General features: G+C 51.6%; 1 protein-coding gene across 1 annotated transcript; it reads right to left on the bottom strand.

Annotated features, from left to right (window-relative positions):
* Positions 1–13,682: 13,682 nt before the first annotated feature.
* On the bottom strand, positions 13,683–18,982 carry LOC112546052 (C-type lectin BfL-2-like). Its single transcript, XM_075924058.1, has 3 exons — positions 18,830–18,982; positions 17,619–17,733; positions 13,683–13,750 (listed from the first exon to the last, which is right to left on the bottom strand). The coding sequence occupies exons 1-3, from the start codon at positions 18,980–18,982 to the stop codon at positions 13,683–13,685; spliced, it is 336 nt and encodes a 111-aa protein (XP_075780173.1).
* Between the last annotated feature and the right edge of the window lie 639 nt (positions 18,983–19,621).

The following is a 19,621-nucleotide window of genomic DNA, read 5'->3' as shown; positions in this document are numbered from 1 at the left end:
GATTGCGAAAATGGCGATCGGGGCTTTTTTGCAGAAAACCACGTCTAGATTGGCCACGGACGCTTTTCCGCAAAAAGTGATTTTGCGGAAAAGCATCCTGCCAATCTAGATGTGCTTTTCCGAAAATGCTTTTAACGAAAAACTTTTCCATTAAAAGCATTTCCGGAAAATCATGCCAGTGTAGACGTAGCCCGCCTCCATGTGCGGCAGCGGGCAAAAAAGCAAACAACCTTGGGAATCATTAAGGAAGGGACCCATAGGAAAATACCGTATTGCCTCTGGGTAAATCCACGGTGCTGCCACGTCTCGAATACGGGGTGTAGATGTGGTTGCCGCATCTCACCAATGATACACTGGAACTGGAAAAGATTCAGAAGAGGGCAACAAAAATGACGAGGGGTTTGGAACAGCGTGAGGAGAGATGAATAAAACCCTAACCCGGCAGATTCACACAGCGAAGGGATCCGGGTCCTCATACCAGCTCCCCTACCCTGGATGCCGGCCAGACTCCAGGGCAAAGCCACCCGTGCTTATGATGGGTCAGGGCAGTCACCCCGTGCGTTGGGGGGCCCCAAGGCAGCCTGAGGCATTACCTGGGGGCTCTGGCTAGTCCTCAGCTCTGCCACCTCCCGGCTGGTCACCCACTTCACTGAGGGGGCGGGATGTGGAAAAACCCAGCCTGCTCTGTTTCCCCGAGCCACACCGGGGGAGCCTCCATTCGGATAACGTGGGGTCCCCTTTGGGCGCTGCAGGGACCCAGAGGAGGAGCTGGGACCGAGCCATTTGTCCCCCTGAGGGCTACGGGGCCTGAGGAGCCTGCATGTCGCTCCCCCTTCCACCGGGGCGCCCCCTCATTGAATGGGCGAAGGGGGGTTCGCTCAGACTGTACCTGACTGCGGGGCTGGTGGGGAGAAGCCAGCACCCTCTGCTGACAGCCTGAGAGAACTCCAGCGCCTGGCCCGTTCCTGCCTCCCGCCCAGTCCCTAAAACCAGCCAGCCTGGGGCTGGCCTATGGGCTATGGGGCAGGAATCAATCCCCCTCCCTCCCGTCCCCCAGCGATCTGTGACAACCAGCCTTTCCTCTCTCGTCCGGCCCACCCCTCTCCTCCTGCTCCCATCTCCACACGGACCCGGGATCCCCACAGCGGGGACGGAGTGAGCTGTTGTGGAAGCATCAGGGACCTCCAGCGCCGGGAGCCTGAGCCCGCAGAGCTTCAAGGCTCCATCCGGTTCAGCCTGGGACCTGCCCCCCTGTGACGGACCGGGCCGTGTCTGGGCACAGCTTAGGACATCCGCTCAGGGCGAATTGCTCAAATCCGGGGCTCTTTACAGTCCCCCTGACTGGCGACCTCTCCAAACAGGCCACAAACCAGTCCCACAGAGCGCTTCAGCAGCCTGCCTGAAGCCTCCCAAGCAAAACCCCTCCGACACCCCAGCAATATCCGTGCCCCAGATGGCCCCGGGCCTATACACAGGTGGGGGGTCCTAGCACCCAATCCCACCTACCCCGAACAAGTTCTGTCCGGTTCCAAGAAACCAGCCACAGATCCCTGGTCAATTTACCCTCTGGACCTTACCACAAATCACGCTGGGCCAATCCTTTAGCATCTATATCTAAAGGTTTATTATTACAAGAAAGAAAAGCCTGAGAGTGAGGTTATTAAAGTACAGTACGTTACATGCACCGAATCTCCCAGTCCTCGATGCAGGCGCTAGCAGAGATGTTGCAGCTGCTGGTTTAAAAGTTCTTGTTGCACATCCTACGATCAGGATGGGTTCACAGGTCTTCCGGGCTCTTCAATCCCTGCAATGCTGCCTCTGGGATGAAGTGCTGAGCTGAGAACAAAATGGCCTCGACCACATGGCCTCTTTATACCTCCTTCCTGGCCTCTTCTTGTATGCAGCAAGTCACCTGGTCAGAGGCCAATCTCTATGTTTCCTGCTGGCTGCCCTCAGGTGACAAATCCCATTCTTTGGGTGTGTCCATAGCCTATTGAGAGTCATTGTTCCACAGGGCTTTGCTACTCAGCCTGTCCATAGCCATGCTTAACACATTAACAGAAATATTCAGCTTCCACACAGATTACAGATTCCTACCTACACACATAGACATTATATACTCACATAAATAGTGTACATAAGATTAACAAACAATAAGCTCCCATTCAATACCCCACATGGCTCCCCCCATACCAATTTATGGGGCCAACACCCCCACCTAGGGGTGCAGCAGCGATCTGGCTGCTTCCCTCCAATTCGGTAATGTGACACCCCCCATGGCTAGCAGCTGCACCTGGCTAAGGCTGGCCCCTGGCCATGGGGCAGGGGGTATGCGAGGCAGGAGGAGGCTTTCCCTTCCCAAACTGCCAGCCTGGCCCCGCCCAGACTCCACCCCCAGAGCATCTACTGTAGCCGTACCGGGGGCAGAGTGTTACTGCCCCAAAGCGCCTGCCCTCCCCATGCTCCTGGCCCGGGGAGGCTGCGACCACCCGCCACCCACCCGCCCTAAAGTACTGGGTGGGGGGCTCACATGGGTCTGGGTCCTGAGCGAAAGGGCGGGGCTGGGGGCTTGCCTCCCCCACCTCTAACTTCACCCACCGCTCATGCCCACGGCTGTAGCCAGAGAGGCCAGGAGCAGACACAGAAAGTGGATTTCACCGCAAGGCACCGTGGTCAGTGCTATGAAAGGGCCGTCCAGGGGGGCAGGAAAGAGGAAGCCAGTCAGGCTAACGGGGGGAGAAGAGCCCAGCTGGCTGGGGACGATGGCCAAGGCAGAAGGGACACAAACATGGGGAGGGGGAGTGGTGCCCACGCACCAGACTAGCGGGCAGCTGGGAACGGAAGGAGAAAGGCAGGAGACTCGCAGGGGCTCAGTGTTCACCCGGGGGAATCGGGGTTTGCAAGGGGCTGGCCCAGAGGGCAGGATGGGGCTGAGAGGGATCTGTCAGAACGGACCAGTGTTACCTGTCAGCCCTGTGCTCTTGGGGAGCCGGAGAGTGACACTCATGGAAAACCATCCCCCTTCCCCCAGGCCTCGGCTTGAATCAAAGGCAAAGCCATGAAAAGGCCGGGGGAGACCCAGCTAACCCCTCCAGACAAGGGGAGTAGAATTAAGGAGACGCCCCGGCCTCATGTGCATTGACGCTAGAACAGAGAGACATCCCCATTGGCATACAGCATGGGGACCAGCTCTTCCAAAGCAGGAACCGCACTGAACTATGGGATACCGAAAGCAGAGACGCACGGCCTGATGGGAAATCTCGGCTCCAGATGCTAATGAACCCAGGCCTGCTCACACCCCAATTAGTCATTATCAGACCAATTCTAGTAACGATCCTATTGACATCCAAATCCTGAAACTGCTTCTTTGCATTGTGAATTCCTTCAAGGAACATCCCCCCTAGCCAGGGGTGCTCAGTCTATTGTCTCACCTCCGTTAACCCTTAAACAAATCCAGTGTCTCTTCGAACCATTGTCCTGTCCCTATACAAACTCCTACCCTTGCCCCAAGAACAACTGTTCTGATACCTGGATTTAAACTGCATCAGTTCCATTGAGACCATCTCCTGTCTGATCGTGCTGGGGGCTCTGCTCTGCTGGTCTCCTGCCCTCTGGCCCCCGGCTCCCCTCACCATCTGGGAACCCCGCTCAGTACAAGTGGTGAGGTCTCTCTCTCTACATTTAGATCTATCTCTTCCCGCCCCCTCCCCGCAGCTACCTCTCTCTAGGCATAGCTTCCCGACCCTGCCCTAGGTAAACTGTTCATAGAATCATAGAATAATAGGACTGGAAAGGACCTCAAGAGGTCATCGAGTCCAGCCCCCCACCCTCAAGGCAGGACCACGCTCCGTCTACACCATCCCTGACAGATGTCTATCTAACCTGTTCTTAAATATCTCCAGAGAGGGAGATTCCACCACCTCCCTTGGCAATTTATTCCAATATTTGACCACCCTGACAGTTAGGAATTTTTTCCTAATGTCCAATCTAAACCTCCCCTGCTGCACTTTAAGCCCATTACTCCTTGTCCTGTCCTCAGAAACCAAGAGGAACAAATTTTCTCCTTCCTCCTTGTGACACCCTTTTAGATATTTGAAAACCGCTATCATGTCCCCCCTTAATCTTCTTTTTTCCAAACTAAACAAACCCAGTTCATGAAGCCTGGCTTCATAGGTCATGTTCTCTAGACCGTTAATCATTCTTGTCGCTCTTCTCTGTACCCTTTCCAATTTCTCCACATCTTTCTTGAAATGTGGCGCCCAGAACTGGACACAGTACTCCAGCTGAGGCCTAACTAGTGCAGAGTAGAGCGGCAGAATGACTTCACGAGTTTTGCTTACAACACACCTGTTGATACAACCTAGAATCATATTTGCTTTTTTTGCAACAGCGTCACACTGTTGACTCATATTCAACTTGTGGTCCACTATGACCCCTAGATCCCTTTCCGCCATGCTCCTTCCTAGACAGTCGCTTCCCATCTTGTATGTATGGAACTGATTGTTCCTTCCTAAGTGGAGCACTTTGCATTTCTCTTTATTAAACCTCATCCTGTTTACCTCTGACCATTTCTCTAACTTGCTAAGGTCATTTTGAATTATGTCCCTATCCTCCAAAGAAGTCGCAACCCCACCCAGTTTGGTATTATCTGCAAACTTAATAAGCGTACTCTCTATCCCAATATCTACATCATTGATGAAGATATTGAACAGTACGGGTCCCAAAACAGACCCTTGAGGAACTCCACTTGTTATCCCTTTCCAGCAGGATTTAGAACCGTTAACAACAACTCTCTGACTACGGTTATCCAGCCAATTATGCACCCACCTTATCGTGGCCCTATCTAAGTTATATTTGCCTAGTTTATCAAGAAGAATATCATGCGAGACCGTATCAAATGCCTTACTAAAGTCTAGGTATATGACATCCACCGCTTCTCCCTTATCCACAAGGCTTGTTATCTTATCAAAGAAAGCTATTAGATTAGTTTGGCATGACTTGTTCTTCACAAACCCATGCTGGCTATTCCCTATCACTTTATTACCTTCCAAGTGTTTGCATATGATTTCCTTAATTACCTGCTCTATTATCTTCTCTGGGAAAGACGTTAAACTGACCGGTCTGTAGTTTCCTGGGTTGTTCTTATTCCCCTTTTTATAGATGGGCACAAGATTTGCCCTTTTCCAGTCTTCTGGAATCTCCCCTGTCTGCCATGATTTTTCAAAAATCATAGGTAAAGGCTCAGATACATCCTCTATCAGCTCCTTGAGTATCCTGGGATGCATTTCATCAGGACCTGGTGACTTGCTGACATCTAACTTTCCTAAGTGACTTTTAACTTGTTCTTTGTGTATCCTATCTTCTAAACTTACCCTCTCTCTGCTTGTATTCACTACCTTAGGCACACCTCCAGACTTCTCGGTGAAGACCGAAACAAAGAAGTCATTGAGCATCTCCGCCATTTCCAAGTTTCCTGTTACTGCTTCTCCCTCCTCACTAAGCAGTGGGCCTACCCTGTCCTTGGTCTTCCTCTTGCTTTTAATGTATTTATAAAAAGTCTTCTTGTTTCCCTTTATGCCTGTAGCTAGTTTGATCTCATTTTGTGCCTTTGCCTTTCTAATCTTGCCCCTGCATTCCCGTGTTGCTTGCCTATATTCATCCTTTGTTAGTTGTCCTAGTTTCCATTTTTTATATGACTCCTTTTTTATTTTGAGATCATGCAAGATCTCCTTGTTAAGCCAAGCTGGTCTTTTGCCATATTTTCTATCTTTCCTACACAGCAGAATTGTTTGCTTTTGGGCCCTTAACAACGTCCCTTTGAAATACTTCCAACTCTCCTCAGTTGTTTTTCCCTTCAGTCTTGCTTCCCATGGGACCTTACCTACAAGTTCTCTGAGCTTATCAAAATCTGCCTTCCTGAAATCCATAACCTCAATTGTGCTGGTCTCCCTTCTACCTTTCCTTAAGATCATGAACTCTATTATTTTGTGATCACTGTCCCCTATACTGTCTTCCACTTTCAAGTTCTCAACTAGTTCCTCCCTATTTGTTAAAACCAAATCCAGAACAGCTTCTCCTCTGGTAGCTTTTTCAACCTTCTGAAACAGAAAGTTGTCTCCAATGCAGTCCAGAAACTTATTGGATAGCCTGTGGCTCGCTGTGTTAGTTTTCCAACATATTTCTGGATAGTTGAAGTCCCCCATCACCACCAAATCTTGGGCTTTGGATAGTTTTGTTAATTGTTTAAAAAAGGCCTCATCCACCTCTTCCACCTGGCTAGGTGGCCTGTAGTAGATTCCTAGCATGACATCACCCTCGTTTTTTACCCCTTTTAGCTTAACCCAGAGACTCTCTACACAGCTATCTCCTACGTTCATCTCCACTTCAGTCCAAGTGTGTACATTTTTAATATACAAGGCAACCCCTCCTCCCTTTTTTCCCTGTCTGTCCTTCCTGAGCAAGCCGTACCCTTCCATACCAATATTCCAATCATTCGTCCCATCCCACCAGGTTTCTGTAATACCAATGATATCATAGTTGTATTTATTAGTTAGCAATTCCAGTTCTTCCTGCTTATTACCCATACTTCTCGCATTTGTATATAGGCATCTAAGATACTGATTTGATCTTGCCTCCCTGTTGTGCCCTGACCCTCCTTTCTCCTTGCCATTATAGGCCGTAGTCCCCCCCATTTCCAACCCATCTCCCAGTCCCGCACATTCAACACTTACCGGTGGGCTTTGCTCACCTGCCCCCGACAAACCTAGTTTAAAGCCCTCCTCACAAGGTTAGCCAGTCTGTGTCCAAACAAAATGCAGGACAATGTAGCACTTTAAAGACTAACAAGATGGTTTATTAGATGATGAGCTTTCGTGGGCCAGACCCACTTCCTCAGATCAAATAGTGGAAGAAAGTAGTCACAACCATATATACCAAAGGATACAATTAAAAAAAATGAACAAATATGAAAAGGACAAATCACATTGCAGAACAGAAGGGGGATGCGGGGGGGTGGGAAGGGGGAGGAAGGAAGGTAAGTGTCTGTGAATTGCTGATATTAAAGGTAGGGAGAGTGGGATGTTTGTGAGTTAATGGTATTACAGGTGATAATTGGGGAAACTGTCTTGGTAATGGGTGAGAAAGTTCAAAGACTTGTTAAGTCCTTGTTGGTAAGTGTCGAATTTTAACATGAATGACAGTTCAGAGGATTCCCTTTCAAGTGCAGATGTAAAAGGTCTTTGTAGCAGAATGCAGGTGGCTAAGTCATTTAGAGAGTGTCCTTTCTGGTTAAAGTGACAAGAAACTGTTTTCTCTTTGTGATCTTGTCTGATATCTGTTTTGTGGGCATCCTTGCCACCATGGATGTAGAAGCTCTATATACCAACATCCCACATGAAGACGGATTACAAGCAATTAGAAACACTATCCCAGAGGACACTACTGCCAACCTGATAGCAGACCTATGTAACTTTGTTCTCACCCACAATTATTTCCGGTTTGAGAACAACTTATACCTCCAGATCAGCGGCACAGCCATGGGTACACGCATGGCCCCACAGTATGCTAACATCTTTATGGCTGACCTAGAACAACGTTTCCTCAACTCCCGTCCCCTTTCACCCCTCCTCTACCTACGGTACATCGATGACATCTTTATGATCTGGACACATGGCCAAGAAACACTGGAGATATTCCACAGAGATTTCAACAACCTACACCCCACCATCAACCTCAGCCTGGACCATTCTACACGAGAGATCCACTTCCTGGACACCACCGTACAAATCAACAATGGAAAATTAGACACCACTCTCTACAGAAAACCCACCGACTCATACAGTTACCTACATGCATCCAGCTCCCATCCAGAACACACCACACGATCCATCGTCTATAGCCAAGCCCTTCGATACAACCGCATCTGCTCTAACCCCACTGACAGAGACCAGAAGCTTCAGGATCTCTACCAAGCATTTATAAATCTCAACTACCCACCCAGAGAAACAAAAAAGCAAATTGAAAGAGCCAGACGAATACCTAGAAACCATCTACTTCAAGACAGACCCAAGAAAACCAACAATAGAACACCACTTGTCATCACCTACAACCCCCAACTTAAACCTGTCCAACACATCATCAATAAACTACAGCCTATATTGGAACAGGATACCATACTCAAAGAGGCTCTGGGAGACAGACCCATAGTCTCCTATAGACAACCACCTAACCTCAAGATGATTCTTACCAACCACCACAGGACATACCACACTAATACCAACCCTGGTACCTTCCCTTGCAACAAACCCCGTTGCCAGCTTTGTCCACATATTCATTCTGCTGATACCATTATTGGACCTAACCAAGTGAGTTATAAGATCAAGAACACATATTCCTGCGCATCCAGAAATATAATCTACGCTATCATGTGCCGAAAGTGTCCGTCTGCTATGTACATTGGACAAACATCTCAGACACTTCGCCAAAGGATTAATGCCCACAAAACAGATATCAGACAAGATCACAAAGAGAAAACAGTTTCTTGTCACTTTAACCAGAAAGGACACTCTCTAAATGACTTAGCCACCTGCATTCTGCTACAAAGACCTTTTACATCTGCACTTGAAAGGGAATCCTCTGAACTGTCATTCATGTTAAAATTCGACACTTACCAACAAGGACTTAACAAGTCTTTGAACTTTCTCACCCATTACCAAGACAGTTTCCCCAATTATCACCTGTAATACCATTAACTCACAAACATCCCACTCTCCCTACCTTTAATATCAGCAATTCACAGACACTTACCTTCCTTCCTCCCCCTTCCCACCCCCCCGCATCCCCCTTCTGTTCTGCAATGTGATTTGTCCTTTTCATATTTGTTCATTTTTTTTAATTGTATCCTTTGGTATATATGGTTGTGACTACTTTCTTCCACTATTTGATCTGAGGAAGTGGGTCTGGCCCACGAAAGCTCATCATCTAATAAACCATCTTGTTAGTCTTTAAAGTGCTACATTGTCCTGCATTTTGCTTCAACTACCCCAGACTAACACGGCTACATTTCTATCACTATTCTGTGTCCAAACAAGGCCTTCCCGCTCCTGGAAAGGTGAACTCCATCTTCCAGAACAGATAAGGTGCACTGTAAATGTTTCTGTCACACCTTCAGGCAAATCACATCCTATTCAGCTATGTTGGACACTGGCTCAGCAGTATCTATACTACCTGATTCCGTCTATTTGCATTACTTTAAAGATGTGCCTCTTACTGAACCCAAACTTCACTTGGTGTGCTATTTGAAAAGCCAAATTCCAGTACGTGGCTGCCTGCCAGCAACAGTGACTTTTGCTGATTACTGTGTAACTGCAGAGTTCTACATTGTCCACAAAGGCACTCCTATCCTCGGCAGAGATTTATTGGCTGCTTTAAACCTCATGGTAGTTAATGGACGAATTGATCTTGCTCAGCAAAGCACTCCTTGGCTACGTCTACACTGGCCCCTTTTCCGGAAGGGGCATGTTAATTTCAGAAGCCGTAATAGGGAAATCCGCGGGGGATTTAAATATCCCCTGCGGCATTTAAATAAAAATGTCCGCCGCTTTTTTCCGGCTTTTAAAAAAGCCGGAAAAGAGCGTCTACACTGGCCCCGATCCTCCGGAAAAAGCGCCCTTTTCTGGAGGATCTTATTTCTACTTCAAAGTAGGATCTTATTTCAAAGTAGGAATAAGATCCTCCGGAAAAGGGCGCTTCTTCCGGAGGATCGGGGCCAGTGTAGACGCTCTTTTCCGGCTTTTCTAAAAGCTGGAAAAAAGCGGCGGACATTTTTATTTAAATGCCGCGGGGGATATTTAAATCCCCCGCGGATTTCCCTATTACGGCTTCTGAAATGAACATGCCCCTTCCGGAAAAGGGGCCAGTGTAGACGTAGCCTTGCAGTACACACACCAGTTTCAGCTGGGACCCAAGACCAGGTTGAGGAGAAACTTGGCCGTGCTTATGGGTTTGTGCACAAAGTTAACATGCGACATAATGTGATGCCTGTAGGACAGAAGTTACGGCGCTTACCATTTTCAGTCAGGGAAGCTGTGTCAGAGGAACTTAAGAAACTTGCACAAAAAGACATTATTGAAGAGATTGACTCATGGGAATGGGTTTCACCTATAGTGGTGACACAGAAGGAAGGAGGCATTCGCCTTTGTGTGGACTTAAGGGAGCCAAATAAAGCTATTGTGACTGACAGCCACCCACTGCCTCACACTGAAGAAGTATTTGCAGAACTCCGTGGAGCAAAGATGTTTTCTACTCTTGTTTGCAGAGCGCATACCACCAGGTTATGTTGCATGAAGACAGCAGAGACCTCACAGCATTTATTACACATGAGGGACTATTTCATTTTAAACGTGTTCCATACGGTCCCGCATCTGCCCCAAGTGCCTTCCAAAAATGATGTCATTGATTCCGAAGAATCAACATGGAGTTCAGTGCTAGCAGGATGATATTATTGTGTTTGGAAAGACTTCTGAGGAGCATGACAATAACCTGCAGTCTGCACTAAACTGCATCAGCACAGAAGGCCTCGAGCTCAACTTGTCTAGAAGGAAATGTAGACAAACAGAACTCTCCTTTCTGGGGCAGACAGTGTCACCGGCTGGACTGAAACCTGAGCCAGATCATATCCTAGCAATTTTAAAGGCTCCTCCTTCAACAGATTTGCAAACCTTACGTTCCTTCTTGGGTCTTACCTCCTGGAATGCAAAATTTATTCCCAATTATGCTTCTGTCATTGAACCGTTACGAGAATTACTACGGAGAAGTTCAACCTTGGTGTGGACAACGGATGCACAAGCTAGTTTGGAAACTGTGAAAGACTTGATTGTACACAGTCCAGTACTTGCACTATTCAGTCCTGCACTGCCCACAATTGTGACTACTGATGCGTCTGATTATGGGTTTGGAGCTGTCCTCACAACTTCATGAGGACAACACAGAGAGGACTGTTGCATTTGCTTCAAGGACACTGAGGGTATGTCTACACTACAATGTTAGTTCGAACTAACGGACGTTAGTTCGAACTAACATTCATAGGCACTACACTAGCGCTCCGCTAGTTCGAATTTGAATCGAACTAGCGGAGCGCTTAGTTCGAACTAGGAAAACCTCATTTTACGAGGATTAAGCCTAGTTCAAACTAGCTAGTTTGAATTAAGGGGTGTGTAGCCCCTTAATTCGAACTAGTGGGAGGCTAGCCCTCCCCAGCTTTCCCTGGTGGCCACTCTGGCCAACACCAGGGAAACTCTATGCCCCCCTCTCGGCCCCGGACCCCTTAAAGGGGCACGGGCTGGCTACAGTGCCCGTGCCAGGTGCAAGCCTGCCAGCACCCAGCCGGCAGACCCTGCACCTGGCACGGCACGAGCCAGCCACAGTGCCTTGCGGTGAAATTCTGTGTCTGCTCCGGGCCTCTCTGGCTACAGCCGTGGGCAGTGAGTGAAGTTAGAGGTGGGGGAGGCAAGCCCCCAGCCCCGACCCTTTCACCCAGGCCCCACCCGCACCTCATATGAGCCCCCCACCCCAGTACTATAGGGAAGGCGGGTGGCGTGTGGCCGCAGCCTCCCCAGGCTGGGAGGGCAGGCACTTTGGGGCAGTAACACTCCGCCCCTGGTATGCCTACAGTAGATGCTCTGGGGGCGGAGTCTGGGCGGGGCCAGGCTGGTGGTTTGGGAAGGCAAAGCATCCTCCTGCCTCGCATACCCCCCCCCATAGCCAGGGGCCAGCCTTAGCCAGGTGCAGCTGCTAGCCATGGGGGGGGGGGCAGGTCCCAGGCTGAGCCGGATGGAGCCTTGAAGCTCTGCGGGCTCAGGCTCCCGGCGCTGGAGGGGCCTGACGCTTCCACAACAGCTCACTCTGTCCCAGCTGTGGGGAGCTCGGGGTCCACGTGGAGATGGGAGCAGGAGGAGAGGGGTGGGCCAGATGAGAGAGGAAAGGCTGGTTGTCACAGATCACTGGGAGGGGAGGGAACCGAGTCTTGCCCCTAAGCCAGTGGTCACCAACCAGTCGATCGGGATCTACCGGGAGATCCTGGAGCGTCTAACAGGGGATCCTGACTAGTTTGGCCGGGAAGCTCTCAAACGCTGGCAGTTCAGTTGCCCCTCCCAGCACTGTCATGCTGCTCCTGCCCTCTGCCTTGAAGCTGCCCCCCCGGGAGCCTCCTGCTTGCTGTGCCCAGTGTAGGAGGGAGAAGGGGGGGCGCTGATGTCAGGGTGCCTCTCCTCCCCCCACTTCCACACAGAGGAAAGGGGATGCAGGGAGCTTGGCAACGCGAATCTCGTTCTCTCTGCCATTCTCACAAACACACACCGTCCTTCACTCTCATCTCCGGATGCAACACAACACACACGTGGAGGGAAGGGGGCAGGTGTTTCTTGTTACTTCTACTATTTGCAGCGTGGGTTAGTTTGGGGGTTGACTGGTCCGTGCATTTCATCAGTTTCATTTCTCTCTTACACTTAAATGGAATTCTTTGAGCAGTGAGTTCTCAAACGCCGAACCTGCCCTGGCTGGAGTCATTATCCCCGTGGTGACGGCTGCTTCTGGAAGTGGCTGGCGTGTCCCTGCAGCCCCTGAGAGAGGCAGAGCAGGGGGTCTCCACATGACCGTCCCTGCAGCTCCCAGTGATCAGTAATCGGGAACCGTGGCCAATAGAACCCGTGAGCTCAGTGCCTATAGACGAGGGGAAGCACATGGTGCCATGGAGCCATTGCTGTCCATGCCAGCTGCTTTCAGGAGCGGGGCAGGGCCAGGGCAGGAGGAAGCTGCCTTAACCCCCCTGCTCCACCACCCGGAACCCATCTCAGTTAGACGGTGCCCAGCCAGAACCTGCTTCCTGAACCCCTGTCCCAGCCCTGACCCCCCTGCTGCACCCAACCACCTGCCCCAGATGTGAGTCCCTCTGCACGCAAGCTCCTTCCCAGAGCTTGCACCCTGAAACCCCTCCTGGACCCCAATCCGCCACCCTGAGCTAAGCCAGGAGCTCCCCCCGTCCAAATCCCTCTGGCCCAAGACCAGAGCCTGCACCCCAACCCTCTACCCAGCCAGGTGCATGTGAGTGAGGATGGGGGAGGCGGGGGGATGGAGGGAGCAGGGGGAGGCCTTCGAAAAGGGGCAAAGCAGGGGCAGGGCCTCAAAGAAGGGGCGTGAAGGAAGTGGGGCCAGGGTGTTGGCATTTGGGGTAGAACTTACAGTGCACGAAATTGAAAAAGTGATCTGGTGGTTAAAAAGGTTGGAGACCACAGCCCTAAGCCCAAAGCCTTCTTCTGAGGTCCCCTCCCTCCCCTGCAGTGGGGTCTGGGCTGCTCAGGACCAGAGGGGGCTGGATGGACCCATCTACGCGGGGCCAGGCATGGGACAGAGGAGACACACTCAGACCTGCATGCTCAGGAGAGTTTATTTCTGTAGCAGCTGCAGCTGTGCAGGGTGCAGGGGTGTAACTAGCACAGGGACACTGAGGTGAGGCAGTTTGCAGCTGGGGACCTGAGAGCTGGTCTCTCAGGAAGGGGCAGAACTGGCCCCAGATGCAGCAAAGCAGCCGAAAGTCTGGGACGTTGCCTGATCGTGTCCCAGGGGCCCGGTTCGTTGCGTCCCAGGCGCTGAGTGACCTGTCGGGGCCCAGGCGAGCGGCCCCCACGCTAGAGTCTGTACTTGCAAATGTAGGCGTTTGTCTTGTCACAGGGAGCATCGTTCCAGTCCTTATAACCTAGAAGGCAAGACAGAAATCAGTGGGGCGGAGGAAGGGCAAGTGGGTGGTGCCCTGGCAGTGCCCCCCTCCCCCGATGGCATCGTGCGGAGAGACGATCCCACAGCTGAGCAGGAGACCCGAGAGCAGAGCACAGAGGCCGGGTCAGGGGCCAGTGGGGAGACACGCTGAGAATGAGGGACGCAGCTCACTCAGAACTGAATGGGCCGGCCTGACCTCCAGCTCCTTTTTTTAAATAAATAAAAAAAGAACAAGTTAAAAATCACCTAGAAAAGTTAGATGCCTGCACGTCACCAGGGCCTGATGAAATGCATCAAGGAGCTGATAGAGGAGGTATCTGAGCCTCTAGCTATCATCTTTGGAAAATCATGGGAGACAGAAGAGATTCCAGAGGACTGGAAAAGGGCAAATCTAGTACCCATCTATAAAAAGGGGAATAAGAACAACCCAGGAAACTACAGACCGGTCAGTTTAACGTCTGTCCCAGGGAAGATAATGGAGCAAGTTATTAAGGAAATCGTCTGTAAACACCTGGGAAGTGGCAAGGTGATAGGGAACAACCAGCATGGATTTGTAAAGAACAAATCATGTCAAACCAATCTGATAGCTTTCTTTAATAGGATAACGAGTCTTGTGGAAATGGGAGAAGCAGTGGATGTCATATACCTAGACTTCAGTAAGGCGTTTGATACGGTTTCGCATGATATTCTTATTAATAAACTAGGCAAATACAACTTAGATGGGGCTACTATAAGGTGGGTGCATAACTGGCTGGATAACCATACTCAGAGAGTTGTTATTAACAGGTCACAATCCTGCTGGAAAGGCATAACAAGTGGGGTTCCGCAGGGGTCTGTTTTGGGACCGGCTCTGTTTAATATCTTCATCAACGATTTAGATATTGGTATAGAAAGTACGCTTCTTAAGTTTGCAGATGATACCAAGCTGGGAGGGGTTGCGACTAATCTGGAGGATAGAGTCATAATTCAAAATGACCTGGACAAATTGGAGAAATGGTCTGAGTAAACAGGATGAAGTTTAATAAAGACAAATGCAAAGTGCTCCACTTAGGAAGGAACAATCAGTTTTACACATGCAGAATGGGAAGCGACTGCCTAGGAAGGAGTACGTCAGAAAGGGATCTAGGGGTGATAGTGGACCACAAGTTGAATATGAGTCAGCAGTGTGATGCTGTTGCAAAGAAAGCAAACATCATTCTGGGATGTATTAACAGGTGTGTTGTGAGCAAGACACGAGAAGTCACTCTTCCGCTCTACTCTGCACTGGTTAGGCCTACGTCTAGACTGGCATGATTTTCTGGAAATGCTTTTAACGGAAAAGTTTTCCGTTAAAAGCATTTGAGGAAAAGAGCATCTAGATTGGCACAGATGCTTTTCCGCAAAAGCACTTTTTGTGGAAATGCGTCCATGGCCAATCTAGACGCACTTTTGCGCAAAAAAGCCCCGATCGCCATTTTGTCTACACTGGTCCTTTTGTGCAAAAGTTTTGCGCCAAAGGGACTTTTGCCTGAATGGGAGCAGCATAGTATTTCCGCAAAAAGCACTGATTTCTTACAGTAGGAAGTCAGCGCTTTTGCCGAAATTCAAGCGGCCAGTGTAGACAGCTGGCAAGTTTTTCTGGAAAAGTGGCTGATTTTCTGGAAAAACTGGCCAGTCTAGAGACAGCCTTGGAGTATTGTGTCCAGTTCTGGGCACCGCATTTCAAGAAAGATGTGGAGAAATTGGAGGGTCTAGAGAAGAGCAATGAGAATGATGAAAGGTCTAGAGAACATGACCTATGAGGAAAGGCTGAAGGAATTGGGTTTGTTTAGTTTAGAAAAGAGAAGATTGAGGGGGGACAGGAGAGCCATTTTCAGGTATCTAAAAGGGTGTCATAAGGAGGAGGGAGAAAACTTGTTCATCTTGGCCTCTGAGGCTAGAACAAGAAGCAATGGGCTTAAACTGCAGCAAGGGAGGTTTAGGTTGGACATTAGGAAAAAGTTCCTAACTGTCAGGGTGGTGAAACACTGGAATAAATTGCCCAGGGAGGTTGTGGAATCCCCATCTCTGGAGATATTTAAGAGCAGGTTAGATAAATGTCTATCGGGGATGATCTAGACAGTGTTTGGTCCTGCCATGAGGGCAGGGGACTGGACTTGATGACTCTTGAGGTCCCTTCCAGTCCTAGTATTCTATGATTCCTCCACGTTGGGGTTTGGGCCTGGGCCAGTGGCAGCATCTCCCCCCAAAGGGCAGCGCTGCAGTGCCTGGATGATGAACTGCTCCCTTCCCAGCGCTCAACCACTCAAGGCAGGGCCAAATACCAACTAGAGCATCCCCATTTGTCTATAATCTACTCTCAGAAATCTCCAGGGAGGGAGATTCCACAGTCCCCTTAGGCAATTTATTCCAGTGCTTAACTTCTTAACTGTCAGGGTGGTTAGGAACGTAGGAACAGCCACTCTGGGGGTATGTCTACACTACCCCGCTAGTTCGAACTAGCGGGGTAATGTATGCATACCGCACTTGCTAATGAAGCCCGGGATTTGAATTTCCCGGGCTTCATTAGCATAAGCGGGGAGCCGCCATTTTTAAATCCCCGCTGCTTCGAACCCCGTGTAGCGCGGCTACACGGGGCTCGAACTAGGTAGTTCGGACTAGGGTCCTATTCCGAACTACCGTTACTCCTCGTGAAACGAGGTGTACCGGTAGTTCGGAATAGGCACCCTAGTCCGAACTACCTAGTTCGAGCCCCGTGTAGCCGCGCTACACGGGGTTCGAAGCAGCGGGGATTTAAAAATGGCGGCTCCCCGCTTATGCTAATGAAGCCCGGGAAATTCAAATCCCGGGCTTCATTAGCAAGTGCGGTATGCATACATTACCCTCCTAGTTCGAACTAGGAGGGTAGTGTAGACATACCCTGGGTCAGATGAACGGTCCATCTAGCCCAGTGTGCTGTCTGCCGAGAGTGGCCAGTGCCAGAGGGAGTGAACAGAACAGGGAATCACTATGTGATGCCTCTCTGCTCATCCATTTCCAGCCTCTGACAAAAAGTTTTTTTTCCTGTCCAACTTGAGCATCTCTTGCTGCAATTCAAACCCTTTGCTTCTTGTCCTGCCACCAGAGGTTACTGGGGACAAGTTTTCTCCCTGCTCCTTGCAACCCCCTTTTAGGTATATGGAAGCTGCTCTCCTGCCCCCTCTCCGTCTTCTCCTCTCCATTAGGAACAAACCCCATTTTGTCAACCTTCCCTCCCAGCTTATGTGTTCGAGAAGGTTCATCTGTTTCATTGCTCTGGACCTTCTCCAGTTTGTCCATATTTTCCCTGCAATGTGGTGCCAGAACTGGACACACTATTCCAGCTGAGGCCAATGTGGGGCAGAGCAGAGCAGAAGAATCGCTTCTCGGGTCTGGCTCCCAACACTCTGGTTCATGCCGCCCAGAAGGAGGTTTTCTGTTTTTGGCAGCCGTGTGGCACTTGTTGATGTGAAGTGATGGGATTAGAACAGCCCCTCTCCCAGACGTTTGAGCCGTGGCCAGAAAGGGGTTAAACAATCCCAGGCCAAACGGCTGGGAGTGAACTTGTCCGGGCGTGTGGGAGCAGTTGGCCAGTGACAAGTAGGACCGGCCAGGGCTGGGAGGCACATGGACGGTGAATTAGAGGGAAGACTAGTTGGATGTGGGTACTTGGACCTTAGAGATGCTACCATGGAAACAGACATTTCCTGTGTCACAGAGATCAGCTGGGGGAGCCGGGGGAGAGGCAGGGAGACGGGACAGGAGGCCAGGCCCTCGGCGGGCTGTGTGGTGTGCACAGGGGCTGATGGGGCTCCTTTCTGGGTGCAGGTGTGTTTGAGACTCTGCCTTACCAGTGGAAGTCCACACCTCGACACAGTACTCATTGTTTTTGTCGTTGTTTGGTTCCCCATTATTCCAACTATGGTAGCGGTAGAGGGAGCCATCTGTCCACACCCAGGTCCTGTCCTGTGGAGCCAGGGGAGAAGAGACCCTGGTGATGCGGCACCATAGACACACCAAACCCGCATGCAGCAGGGCCCTGCTCAGGCCGGGGCGAGAGCGAGGGAAGGGGCAGCCCAGAGACACGGACGTCACAGTAACGCTCAGCCCCTCAACTTTCCCTTCTGCCCCCCAAGCCCTTCGCCGACGGACCAAATCCCCACCCCAAGCTGCAGTCACTCGGGGGGGGGGGGCCAGTCCCCAGGGCCCAGGGCCCGCCGGGGGAGCAGGGGGCTTCCTGTGCTGGTCTCAGCCGGTGGGAGCAAAATCGACGTGTGTCTGTGATGGAGACGCTGGGGGTCGGGGGAGGGGACTTGGGGCTGTTTCCCTCTCGAGGGCTCAGCGCCAGCCTGGCCCCAAGGCAGCAGGACCGGGAGCTCCGGACACTCAGAGCAGGGGACAAGGGGCTGGTCACTTTAGGGGCCTGGCTCTGGCCTGGCCTCAGCTCTCGGGGGGACTGGCTGGGTTTGGGGGGCACAGAACTAGCTCCATGCAGTGCCGGGGGAGGGGGGGCTGGATGGCTGAGCAGGCTGGAGAACGGCTCACAGCGCCTCCCCCTCCTGCATGGGGCCCGGCCCAGCCTCTGCTCTGGGGCAGGGAGCCAAGGCCCGAGTCTGCGGGAGCTGCCCAGGAGCCCCCTCTGGCCCAGCATCACCCTGAGCAGGGGCAGGAAGCAGATGGAGCAGAGCTCGGATGGAGCTCGATTTGGTTACACAGGGGAGCTGTGACGGGGCTGATGGCCAGAGCCCAGGCTGGCTTGGTGCCCGCCCAGCTCCGAGGTTCTTGCCTGGGCTCCTTCCCAGCTGGTAATGGGTTCCCTTGCCCCTCCCTGCCCGGTGGAGCTGGGGGTTCCCTACGGAGAATCAGGCCAGGGCGGGACCCCCAGGCCGAGGGAGTGAGCAGCAGTCAGGGGCCGTGCAGAGCTCATAGGGGAACAAAGCCTTGAGTCTTGGGCAGGGAAAAGTGTCTAGAAAACATGGGGTGGAGAAAGGGATCGTGGTTTTGGGAGCCAGAGCCGTGGGGCGGGGCAGCTGCCTGAGGCCAAGCTTGGCCAGGCACTCACCTTGTCGGGGTCGTGGAGTCCGATCCAGACGCGATCCGTGGAGCCCGACATGGTGATGTAGTGAACCACTACGTCCCTTTCTGCCTCATTGACGATGGAGGCCAGATGGGCCCCCGGCTGGTGATGCTGACACTGCACCTGCAGCAGGGACATGGGCCAGGCCTGTCACCCTGGGGGAGGATGCCGATTGCCCTGCTGTGGGGTCCTGCCCCACCCGGCTGCAGCAGGGCAGGGGTGGCTGAGAGGAGAGAGAGCCCCTCTTGGAGCCTGTTCCTGAGCCACAGGGCTGGGCCCCAGCTGATTCATCTTGCCCGCCCCCCGGCCCCCCTCTTCAACCTCCACCCCCAGGGCCAGTCACCAAACTGCTTCAGCCCCTACCCGCTAACTTGCTCCTCCCCTGGAGATGAGCCTCCTACCTCAGCCGCTGACCAGGTCACCTTCTGAGGGAAGAATTTAAAGCAGTGGTCTCTGTAGTGGAACCAGCCATTGCGACAGCCTGTGGCCTTTATCCCCGATCCAGGCCAGAGAGAGCGCTCATGTAGGGGCGAGGCTGTTGTTGAGGCGAGAGAGGAAGCGGAGCTGTCAGTAGCCACCCGTCCAGCTTCTCCAGACTGCCAAAAACGCTGTGAAATTTCGTCCTCTCCCAAAATGGCCCCTCTCTCCTGTTGCTTTCAGCGGGGCTGAAGCCCCTCAGCTAAAAGAGCTGCCACCCCCTCTCCTCTTTTCACTGTGGCAGTGAGGCTGTGCTACCGGCAATGACCACTGTCCCTGCTGTCCCCTGTCTTCTGTGCC

The sequence above is a fragment of the Pelodiscus sinensis genome, chromosome 1, assembly GCF_049634645.1.
Source record: "Pelodiscus sinensis isolate JC-2024 chromosome 1, ASM4963464v1, whole genome shotgun sequence".
In the NCBI taxonomy this organism is placed as follows: domain Eukaryota; kingdom Metazoa; phylum Chordata; order Testudines; family Trionychidae; genus Pelodiscus; species Pelodiscus sinensis.
Note: the sequence above shows the minus strand (reverse complement) of the source record. Positions and strands in the feature narration are given on the sequence as shown.

Coding starts and splice junctions, on each gene's coding strand:
- LOC112546052 (XM_075924058.1), bottom strand. CDS start 18,982: ATGTCCCTGCTGCAGGTGCAGTGTCAGCATCACCAGCCGGGGGCCCAT. Junction 17,734..18,829: donor GACTCCACGACCCCGACAAG/GTGAGTGCCTGG, acceptor CTGGCTCCACAG/GACAGGACCTGGGTGTGGAC. Junction 13,751..17,618: donor CGAGGTGTGGACTTCCACTG/GTAAGGCAGAGT, acceptor CTTGCCTTCTAG/GTTATAAGGACTGGAACGAT.